This window comes from Corvus cornix, chromosome 5 (genome assembly GCF_000738735.6).
Source record: "Corvus cornix cornix isolate S_Up_H32 chromosome 5, ASM73873v5, whole genome shotgun sequence".
Lineage (NCBI taxonomy): Eukaryota > Metazoa > Chordata > Aves > Passeriformes > Corvidae > Corvus > Corvus cornix.
In genome coordinates, this window is record NC_046335.1 from 14,048,104 (window position 1) to 14,060,109 (window position 12,006).

The 12,006-nt window shown below is 40.8% G+C and overlaps 1 protein-coding gene across 2 annotated transcripts in view; it reads right to left on the reverse strand.

Annotated features, from left to right (window-relative positions):
• Positions 1-385: 385 nt before the first annotated feature.
• The window catches only part of C5H14orf132 (chromosome 5 C14orf132 homolog), a 41,163-nt gene continuing 29,542 nt past the window's right edge, over positions 386-12,006 (reverse strand). For both annotated transcript variants that reach the window (XM_039552544.1, XM_039552543.1), the window contains exon 2: positions 386-8,384. In XM_039552544.1, the coding sequence (XP_039408478.1) occupies positions 8,160-8,384 (225 nt within the window). In that variant the 3' untranslated portion in view covers positions 386-8,159. The remainder of the gene's footprint in view (positions 8,385-12,006) is intronic.

Sequence of the window (12,006 nt, forward strand, 5' to 3'; positions counted from 1 at the left end):
CCACACAGCTCTGTGAGACAGGATGGCCAAGCTCAGCTGAGGAGAGAACTGGCAGAGAGCAGTGACACAAGGGCTTGTGGTACAAGGGCTTCTGAGCTCATGTTTGAAGAAAATGAGACATTTTATTTGGCTCCCAGGTGTGTTGAGGCACTTCTTGGACTTTGAGAGCTGGTAAATGCATTTCTGCAGAAATAGCCACAGTGTTCTTTCCATGCCATATATTCAATAGAGACGGTTTCCCAAGGCTACCAATCCAAGCAGATTTGTAAATTGCAAGAAATTACTCGTGTCAGAGTATCACTGGAGGTAATAATTAAATAACTGCAATTCCAGACTTCTAACTACTCTCAAGTAAACTGAGAACAAAATGAAAAATCACACACCATTATCAATTTGAAGAACTTTATCCAAAACCACAATTTCCATCTGATATTAACAAAACTTGTCATTTTTACCATAGTAAAGGAATGAACCAGTACTAAGTACACACACAGTGAAAGCAGTCAATAACTGGAAAAGAACATAACAGGAGCTTAAAAGAAGCCATATCTCTTAACAAAACTTACTAATTACAGTAAAATTGGAGAAAGCAGAGGGCATTTCAAAGTTGTCTTCCTCTTTACAGATAGAACTCCACAATTCAAGAACAATTACAACAGTAAAGGTTTTTCTAGAAACCAACCCATGTATTACAAAAACAATACACAGAATCCCTGCCAACCTGATAGTGTACAAAACAGGGTAGCAGAGAGAAAGCACAAGAGAATTAAATTGCCCAGGATTATTAAGAAAAAGTAACAGTGCATACTAAAGGGCTCCTGTAAAGCTGCTTTACATGAACTGAAGATGTAATTTCCATATGACTGTGACTTTGTGTGAAGCACAGATGCTTTCAGAAGAGTCATTATTTAGCTTATCTTTGGGAAAAAACTCCCAAATAATTAGGCAGTATTTGAGATAACTGAAAAACAAATGTAACAGACTACCTCACAAAGCCAACTACCAGATTTATTTACATAGGCTTCACATTTCACTGAGACTTTGTACTCCACTCCTTCTAAACTTCTCAACTTCAGAACTGGAAGAAGACTTAGAGAAAAAACAAATATTTCTCAGGTTAGGTACTCATACTAGGAAAAAATAGTGCAACTATTTGCTATATTATATATCCTTCCAACATATCTATCAAAATATTTTGACTTGGTTTTATTACCTTCTCATTTAAAAAAATACAGCATTCTGCTTTCTTTCTTGCTTTTGTTTACGAAATTACAGACATCTTTACATTTAAAATAAAGCCCCAGCAACCCACAGCTAGTCCTGCAAACTGATCCAGTGAAGCAGATGTCAGAAGTATAGAAGTGTTATTAATGCAGTTGACTCCAGGTGGAGGCAAAGGTCCCTCTGGATAGAGCAGCGTGCAGGCTCAGGAACTTTGATCATCCTTATGAAGGCAGCAACTGAGAGTAGTTTTAGGCCTAGACCTGAAACAGTTCAATCTTATTTGTTCATTAGTGGGAGTGAACTCCTCAGGAAATGCGGTATCACCGTAATGGCTGCAGTTCAGGAAGCTCCCAGAACACAAGGCTGCATAGCTCCCTCAGTTCTGGCAAAAGAATGCACTTTCTTCTGGTCACAATGAGATTTCTAAATGCTCAATCTGGCTATTGCAGCTTGGCTGTGCATCCGAGAACTGCAGGTGTGCCTAGATTTGAAATGGCTTAGCACATTGTGGCTGTTTTCTTTATTGAATAGGCTGCTCTTTAATGGCCCTGACCTCACAGTAAATCACATGGAGCTTTTCTATTCTCCTTAGGGCCCACTCCCACTGCCCTCACTTACCCCAAGAGCATTACCACTGACTGCTAAAAAAAAAAAGGACTTTGGGTTGGGAAAAGCTCAGTAAATGCTGGCTGCAGAACAGTGCAGTGTATTTATAAAACCCGAATTTTTGAAAGGTAACTTCACATTGTATGGATACTGACAACACAGTTATCAAGCTTCATGGCCAAGTCTTGCTCTTCAACTTAGGGGAAACACTTTGTGGTTTGCTAAGGCAGATAATGATTAAGATTTTCACCCAAGAAGAGATCTTGTGTCACTGTTTTTTGCCCTCACTGTGCAATGTCCTTACTGATCACTAACCTTACCCTCAGAGGTCAATCAAGGAGCTGGCTAACAAGGCCTGAAGAACACTGCTGGCTTCCAAATGCTCATATGCTCTGATACCAGGGAATGAAAAGAATACAGACAAGACAAGGGGAGGAATAAAATGAAAGTATAGAGACAATGTGATGGTAACAGTGAGTTTAAAGAGATGGATGTGAGTTCGTATCAGGGTAATATGGGGGGGAATGAGGAATGATACAACATAAAGGATTGGGCAGTGGCTTTGGAGACATTCTGTGATTCTCTAGCTTGTTTCTGTTCTCAGCATCTTTAAAGTCTGGATAACAGTAAGATCTCCTTTGAGACCTACTGGCAAAAAACCTGAAGATTAAAATGAGACAATGCTACTGTACAGATGATACTTGACTCATTAGCATTCCATGCTTAAGAAAATAGGGAGGTTTTTGCTTTTGCAGGAAGACTAAGCAGAGCTTTGAGAGGTAAATCTTACATGCATTCTACCAACACAGGAAGCTTTTTGAGTATTTTCCGTAACCAAAAATAGTAGCCTGGGAAAGACAGAATGGGTGGCACAATGGTCCCAAGACTTCCCAAAGAGGAGACTATTTGTGCTCACACAAAAGGGCACTTGCCTTGCTACCAACAGCTCAAGTCTGCCTATGTCACTCAGGAAAACCTGCCTTCAGAGACACATCCTTGTGATGATTGTGACACGTTTGTGTTATCAGGGGTTTCGTTTCCAGTTCCTGGCTGTGTTGGTGTAATTTCCAAACCAGCAAAAGTAGATCTGGTCATGTTGTTTCAGTGTAAATGCTCTGGGAAGGGTCACAATGAGATAAAATTGTCATGCATTTTGTTCTGCAAAGGCAAATATTCCCCTGGAATCGCTTAAGTAGGTAATTGGACAATTTCCTCCTTCTTTGTGCCTGAAGGACCCCAAACTAAAATGGGACATGGCTGGTCCATAGCTATTAGGAGCTCCCTACGTTTCCAGAGAATAGTGGCAACTTCATTTTCCTTGTCTTGAGCTGGAAAGACAAGGTAAAAGGTGAAGATGGGCTGTATGAGAAAACACAAAAAGTTAGTGTCAGATTAAGGGCAGTAGGAGCCTTCAAGGCTCAGGATGCCTTGACTGCTTTAGGATGTTCTCAGATGAGGGGTAAAGGGCTAAATACACATTAAGTCACCCCTATTTTGACCTTATGGTGACTGAACAATGTACCAGTAACAATATAGCTAACAGAATATTGATCTCTGCCCCTTCTGTGAATGGAACAAATGTGCTTGTTTCCCTGAGGTGAGGAGGGACGTGCTGTACCTGGTGGTTTAGGTCACTTACACCCAGCTCTGGCTGTGTGTCCAGGAAGCCAGCAGGGCTCAGAGGGACACAGTAGCAATTAATGAACTGCTCAGCTCTGCCTGTCAGAACCCTCATGTCTGACATTATCACCAGGGACCTCACTGCCCTTTCCTTCCTGCGCATTAACCACATGAAATCCAATTCTCCAGAGCTCTGAATGTTCCAACAGCACAGACACATTTTGATCTGGGATTCTGATCTTTAGTCTGTTTATCTCAAATGGAAATCACCCTTAAAAAGAGCAATTTTCCAGATTCTACTCTGTGATTAGCCACAGGAAACTCAGTCAAATTACACTGGATAAATGGACAGTGCTACATGAAATTAATAACTCTCAGCAGCCTGCAGAGAAATGTGAAGAGGATATTAACAACTGGAATTGCTTGGGAATAGCAAAACGAAAGCTTTTAATAATAGACAAAATACATAACAACCCATAGACTACAGACTCCTGTTTTCATTTGGTCCCAGACACAAAGGTGTATTTTTTCCTTTATTTTCAAATGGGTTTGCAGGGTAAGACTATAATGGCTGGCTGCTTCAATCCACTCTTGATTTGGGGTTGGTTATTACAGGCTGCTCAGCAACTGGGTGGGATGCTGACTGCCCTCAGCATTGGAAGTGAGGATTTTGGAGCGGGGATCTCATTACTTCTGAGATATATATGATCTCCTTTGCCCACTGAAAAGACTAAATACATTGTTTGTAGCAGATGAGTCTCTCTGCTACTATTGCATCAGTTTCAAAATTAGTTTTTCAGTTTTGCAAGTGTGTTGACACAGAAATGCACGGTATTAATGCTGCGGGCAAGCCCAGACTCCTACTTGCAGATAAAAATACAACAGGAATAGCTGTGTGGGCTTGCCCATTCAGTTCTCCTTTCTAATGTGCCGTTGCACCCACCTGAATAATTGTTCAGCCTTTAGTCTCTCTGCTGTAGTGGCTGCACAGCTGCTGTGTTGAGCTGCTGGCTGCTTTGAGAAAAAAAGAATTCTTTAGAGGGAGTTTGATTATTTGGTATGTTGCCATAGATCCCTAGAGGCCTTGGCTAAAAGAGAATCATTAGGGCACCTGAGTTTGTCTTCCTGCTTCCCATGGCTCATTGATAACTTTGCAGGGCAAAGTTGCTTCTTGTGTTTGTATGATGATGTTGCACAACAGAGCTGAAGGTTAAACACCTCTAGAGGCAGAGCATGTATAAAATGGTTTGCTTTGCCTACCACAGAATGAATTCCAATCAGGATTTTCTAACTGCTGTCTGTGCTAGACATTTTTAATTGAAGCACTGATGTTCTACAAGAGGAATCCTTTCTCAGGCTGATACACAAAGTGCTCAGCAAAGCACAGAACCCTCTTCTTTTACAGAAAGGCTTCAGAAAACAGCTCTGGGGAATGTGTTTGGGCTTCCTCATCACTCCTCAGTGAGTGACAGCAATTATCCAGCTGCCTGGCTCCAAAGAAAGGAGAAGCTACAGTGCTCCAAGCCAAGCTGTGTTGACAGTTCAAGAGGCAACATATTTCACAGGACCATACCTGTGAAACATCAGCCACTTCTCCATTCCCCTCTGTGGCTTCTCTGAGCTTAATGATGGATTAGTCCCCTTTTTCAATGGTTTAATTTAAACTTTCCCTAACCTCCCAGAAGAGAAACGTGGTTGTAGTGGACGAAGCCAGAACACAACATCCAGAAACATAGCGTGCATATTGTCACTATCAAAGTAGATCAGAACTTGAACCAGCTCTGGCCACTGCAATTTAGGGATCTTCAATACACGTGACAATATTCCACACAGACCCTCACAAGCAGTATCCTTGTACCTGCATCCTAAAACTAACTTTTTCTCCTGACAGAGAAGCTGTACAGTTAGTGGGCAATTTAACTGTGAGGCAGGAAATGCCTGCACTTGCTGCTTGCAGACAGCTGGCCATGTCACCCTGTCAAGCCAATTACTTAAATTAAAGTTTTGTCCAGCCCCTCTTGACAACACAGCCTCTAACGATGAAAATATGTATGATGATGATCTGGAGGCAGGAGGTAGAACTCATTGTTTTCCAACACTCCTGCTACTACTATCAATTCCACATGAAAGTAGGGCATTTTCTTTAGGAAAAGCAACACAAAAAGTGTCACTTGGTTTCATTAGTAGAATAGTGGTTCTTTGCTGCTCCCACTCTGATGCTTTTCTTCAAGGTTAATGAGTTTAGTCCAATGCTCTGGGAGAGAGATGCAAACATTGCTAATTGCACTAAGATTAATATTCTAGGCAATACAAGCAAAGAACTCCACTGGCAAATACATTAGGCAGCAGAATAATCCCACTGGGCAAGTACCATTGTGTCAAACTGGTTTTAGTCATGGTGGAAATGTTTTGCTCTTTATGCAAAAACGCTTGCAGGATCTGGCCTAACTAGACAGCCTGCAGGAACAATGAAGAGAAGCCCACGAGCAACTGATACAATTACAAAGGCAACAGAATATCAGAAAATGGTTGGAGACAGTACATTACATTAAACAATATTTTCATGCTCCTGCATGTTCACAACTTCTCCTGCTCAAATCTGCTTTGGAAACTTCTCTGCAGCTTTCCAACAGCTTCCTTTCTGCTTAGCAAGAATAAGCAAAAACAGACAGGGTACACCATTCAAGCTCCCCTGCTTTTCATTGTCCTCTGGCTATGAAGGAATTAATAACTATTTTAGGAAATGAAAATCATAATTTTTCTATCATTCTTAAGACTACAGCTATTTTATTAGACAGAATTACCTTTCTTTCCCTCTGATCTTCCAGAACTGGGTTTCTCAAACTTTTTTCCCAGTACAGGTCTTGTCTGTCCTCAACCATCTTCACAAAATCCTTCCTCCAGAAGGGGAAATAACAACAAACACAGAAGCTCATAATTGTTTTTCTCAGTCTCAAAATAACCGAATTTCTTTTCTCTCCACTGCTAGCTCTGTTTGCATCTTTCCTAGCTTTAAAGGACAGTTCATAGAGAGGGAAAAAGTACAGAGAGTGACTGCTGAGTGGTTATAAATACTCATTTGGGGAATGCTGCTTTGACTCAAGTAACTATCCACCAGCCCTACAGGAAAATGGGTTTAAAGAGAAAAGAGGAAAATCCAAACCTCTCTATACACTCAGCAGCTCTTAGCCCAGCCTCAAGCTCAGAGGCAGGCAAGTGTCAAAAATAGTCTCTGCAGACAAGGCTTTCTGGAAGTAGGGTAGTAGCTATATGAGACAGAAAGCCTAGACAGTACATGCAGACATAGAAGAAGAATTTGTCTGCTGCTCTCAAAGTGCATACATTTTATGTATTTACGTTTAATTTTTAAGGGGGAAGAGGAAGATTTCCATTTCTTTTTTTCTTTTCTCAAGATTTTATAATCTCTCAAGCAAAGAAGGCTACAGCTTGTGTTGAAAAGATACAGCTCTTGAAAATGAACTGCCCATGAAAAAAATGCAGTAAAAATGTTGCCTCTCAGTGGAACAAATCCAAAGCATAATCAGAATCATTACCTAAATCCAGCTATAAAAAAATCACTTCCAGGACTCCCACCCAGAGATATATTAATAGTGAGATATAAGTACTTGCACATCTGACAGTTACTACTTTTCTTGTGTAGTTCCTATCCCAGGACATATGTGACTCTTGAATTCACCCCCTCATGAGCACAGAAGTGCCCAACCTTTCCTTCCGTTTTATCTTTCTCATACACATATTCACTATTAATTAGGCTTCACAATTTCCCCATCATTCTTTCAATACATTAATAACCTTATGAAAGTACAAAGCTGCTGTAAGAAATTTGGATTGCAGTCAAATGAGATGAAAAGTGTGGTATTAGGCTTTTGTTTCCTGGAAGGGACACATATACAAACCACAGCAATCCAGTACCTCTAGACAGAAATAGGACCTTGTGCTGCTGCTCTGTTTATCATTTCCTCCTCTGAAATGTGGAGGGTCTGCAGAGCAGCAATAGCTATGCCTCCTCCCAAACAGCAGACAGGTTCAGCATCACTTTATTGATTATCAGCTCCAGTAACTGTTACTGGAAGGCAAGTAATAGACAGCCTGCTTCTGCCCCTCATGGCTCTAAGACTCAGGATTTTGAACACAGCCCAGGAGTCTATGGCCATGCTGAAGACTCACACATGATGAACTTGGACTTCATCAGAACCAAGCCAATGCCAACCACTTGGTCCATCTAGGAAATTAAGATGTCCAAAAAACATGACCTGGAACAATTCCATACAACATTATACCACAGTAAAAAATGCACAAAAAAACCAAAAGAGCTGACACACTGCAGAAGAGCTGCTAGAAAAATCTACAGTAGAAAATAAGCACTTTCTATATAAATATCTCTCTGTATTTACTATACCCAAGTTGATCTCTCTTTTATTACATTTCTATACAAAACTGGTATTGGCTCTGCTCTCAAATAAAGCTCTCACCTCCACACAACTTGCATCCAAACTTTCTGCCATCAAGACTTAACATGATTAACTTGCATTTCATTCCAATGACCGTGGCAGCACTTAATCAACAAAGTCTCTACTATATGTATTTATATAGATATACATGTATATATACACACATACATACATACATACACATGACAAATACTGTTGAAGTTTTCCTTTCTTCCAGTGTTTGTAGTGACAGTCATCCTAGAAGGTGAAGGCATACACCACTCCCACAACCACAATATTTCCAATTGTTGCTATTATTGCAATCCATAACAATATGGCATCATTTGAAGAACGGGATGTCTCTTCTGGTGGATTCTGCATGGAAGAGGCTGCATGGACGTTGGCTGATGAGTTAAACAGGGAGTACTCTGTACTAAAGTCCTCGTTGGGTGAGTCCATAAAGGCTCCTCCCATAACAGGAAGCTGTGAAGAAAAACATGGCAAAATCAGACTGAAAGCTATTATCTGCTTTTGCATTGTCCCAAAGTCATTATTAAAGACTAACCATTAAGTAACTTGCAAAATTACGGAGATTTCGTGTACATGGTGCTAACCTGTCAGGAATACCACAGGCTATAAAATTTCTCCCATTTCTGTTAGAATCAGTATTATTGCAGAAAACCTATATATAATACATGCAATATACAGAAGAGCTAGCATGCAGGCTTCAAGTCAGCCTAAGTAATCATATGCATTTAGAAGAGATACACATATACACAAAGCACTCACATACCAGAATGTGAGTTTATAGCAATAGGATTGTTTTGTGACTACCAGCAAAGCTATCATGTCACTGCAAGACATTGCACACACACAGTGAGGATCTGATGCAGAGAATTTGTTCTCCTTTTATGTATCACTCAGAACTACACTTCATGTAGAGATCATGTAGAAAGTTTTTTATGGTAAAAGAGGTGAAGTGTAGTCAGTGCACTAACTTCACTTGCAAAGCATACCACTGCAACAATCCAGGATACAGTGGAAAACCTCAAAACTTTGAAAGGCTCCATCACAATGCAGTAAATTCTAACAGTTTCTAGCAGTGGCTGATTTCTAACAGTTCTTCCACACCAGACTTCTCCTACTGGGAAGGACAAAGTCACTTTGGTGCTCTTAGTGGATTTCTCAATGGTACTGGGAAATGTTCTGGGTAAGACAGCAGTTACTCAATACAATATGGAAAAGATAAAGGAAGAAGAAACTGTTTAACATTGTCCTTTTACACGTTCCAATTGTCTTCCCAACTTCATCCTAGATCACAACACATATTCTTCATGGTTCAAGAACTATTTTACCTCTACACACTGGTAGTCAAATCATCCTTCTGCAAATGAATGGATTCCTCATTCAGGCAAGAGAAGGATACCTACTGCCGTATAAAGACCATTTACTACTAAAAAAGGTTCATGCAAAAGCTTTTTGCTTCTGTCCTTGTCTCTTGTATGTTTGGGAATGCAGAGCTGGGAGAGTCTCCCCTGACTCACTGAGTGCAGGCTCCAAGTCTCACGTAAGTATATGACATTGTTTCAGAAAAAGCTGCAGAACATCTACTTCCCATATCTATAAATGCTCAGGACACACATTTCTTAATATCCTGTAAAAGAGCATGAGCAGTGTGGGTATGGTAAAGCCCCAAGTCTCTGCAGAACTCTGTAACTAAACTCTGTGAGGATTGTAGTAGGTTGATAGACCAAACCCACGGATTTATTGGATTAAAAAAACCCCCAGAGTCATATGTCTAAATCTCTCTGCCAGCTTGTCCAGAATGAAAAAATTCCATCAAGGCATTGATGATTGGTTTGATCTTAAGCAATGAGTAAAACCTAGAGATCAGTGCATCCTACCTACATTCCCCTTTCACATCTGGTAGGAGTCCAGGGCTTCAGGGAAAGCTGAAAAAAAGTCTGGGAATGTTGTCCTTAAGAAATACCCTTGCTGCAACACCAGCCAACCTTTCCTTCCTCACAGTGGTTTCCACACTGCTGCTGGCATCCTCCAACCTTTAGACACAATCTCCTGTTTTACACCCTGTCAGTAAGTGCATTTGGGGTTTTGGTACTATTTTTCACCTTTCTCAACAGGGCTCTCTTCTACTCTAACTTCAACACTACTGCCAAAGCCACCATGGCCTATGAATAACAGAGGAACAAGCCTTGCCTTCATTCAGCCATATCACAGAAGACTGCTATACCCTCAGCCCTAAGCTGCCCTGTCAAATACTAACTGGGCTGAAAAATCATCTCTTTTAACACTCTGTCTTCATCTCCTGCATCACGTTTTGATTCTCTGAGTAACCTCTCCCTTTGGAACCAAGCTACACCCATTCCAGCTGTGTGCAGCTGTGCTATGGAGGCTGCTGAACTGGACAGTATGTGAGGATAAACCATCTCTCCTCTCCACACTGGATGTAATCTACAGACTACACCAAAGACTTTAAGAAGTCTGAGAACGAAGTAATTTTTTCTGCTTGCCATGCATAACGTTTTACAGAGATATAAAATTCAGGCTCTTTTTCAAAGCTGACTGCTGAACAAATTTCATTTGTACTAGAAAATATCATGTCACATTCAAAATTAAACAGAGAATGATGAAAGACCACAGTGGATATGTCATGCTACCTAATCCACATTAAATAAAATTATCTTTGATATCAAATATGATTAGACAAAAGCAGTTTACAAGAAACCAAGCAGGAAATTGCAAAACTAAAGTTCGATACGTTCTCCCTTCATCAAAGATTTTTGCTGGCAGTTTCAACACAGTGTGGTTTAAAAGAGAGCAAAAGCTTCCATTTTGAAAGCCCAGCTTGATGTTTTAAATCCAATTCCACCAGCCTTTTTTATGTCTTAGGATTTGATAAGGAAAACAATTCTCAGTTTAATCAAAATTTCTTTTTATGTAGAGATTGCCATAAAAGGCAGGTCTGACTTCAAACAGAAGTGTATTTATGTAGCGATGATGCCATTTAACAGCTACAGAGACTCTAATTAAAGATCTCTGCAGCAAGTGACAGGAATACATTTACCATACATTACCAGAAAAATGCTCAACCAGAGGTGCTTGCCTCCTTAGCAAACCATTTAAGGCTCTCAGCATTTAGGATAGTCAATTCTGCAAAATCTTTCAACTGAACAATCATCCCAAGTACAGAGGTACACACACATGTGCATGTGCCCAATATAGTGGGAGGTCACAAGCACTGTTCTGGTGGTTGATACCTGGGGTTTGGGCCACACATTCTGTGCTCTCAATGAGTTATTTGAAATGACAAGCTTCCACCCTGTTAGTTCCCCTGGTGCTGTCACAAAGGCAGGGAGCGTCCATGTAGCAGCACAGCTACACAGCACACTGTAAATGATGTCAAATCTAAATCTCCTTGTACTGTCTAAGGCTCAAACAAGCTGTCTGCACCATCTGAGGGGAACACATGGTGAAACAGCTCTGAAATCTGAATCTCTGAAAGGCTTAAGGTGACCTGATGTAAAGCACTGACATTCAGCACCTGGCACAGGCTCTTTCTGTAAGACTGACTCCCAGTTTTTCTGTTTGTAGGTCAGTAGCACTTCACCACAGATCTGGAAATAAACCTTCCTGCCAATTTCCCATTTGCAGAAATTATCTTTTGCTAAATGTGCATTCCCCCTTCTCACTGCTACAGCGGCCTCACATAAGAGCATGAGGAATGGCCATATGGTGTCCCACAGAAAGTCCATCTCCCTTGTGTGTTAGCTCCAACAGTGGCCATAAATAGATGCTTAGGAGAGTAACAGCACAACAGGAGAAACATGTCTGATACTACCCCTTAATAACTCACAGCCTCTGACTGTTTTCAGCTTAGGAAGTTCTTAAGGCAGATACTATTGCTATGGATTTAATAACTTGCAAAGAATTTTGCTACCATGAACTTGTCCAGCCTCTATCTGAGCTCATCTGAAGCTGAGCATCCTTCTCAGTCTGGGCTCTTGGTGCCACTTAATAGTCAGGGCTGCCTAGTGATTAGAGTCATGTAAATCATCCTTGGGAGATATGCCATCTCACCACGGGA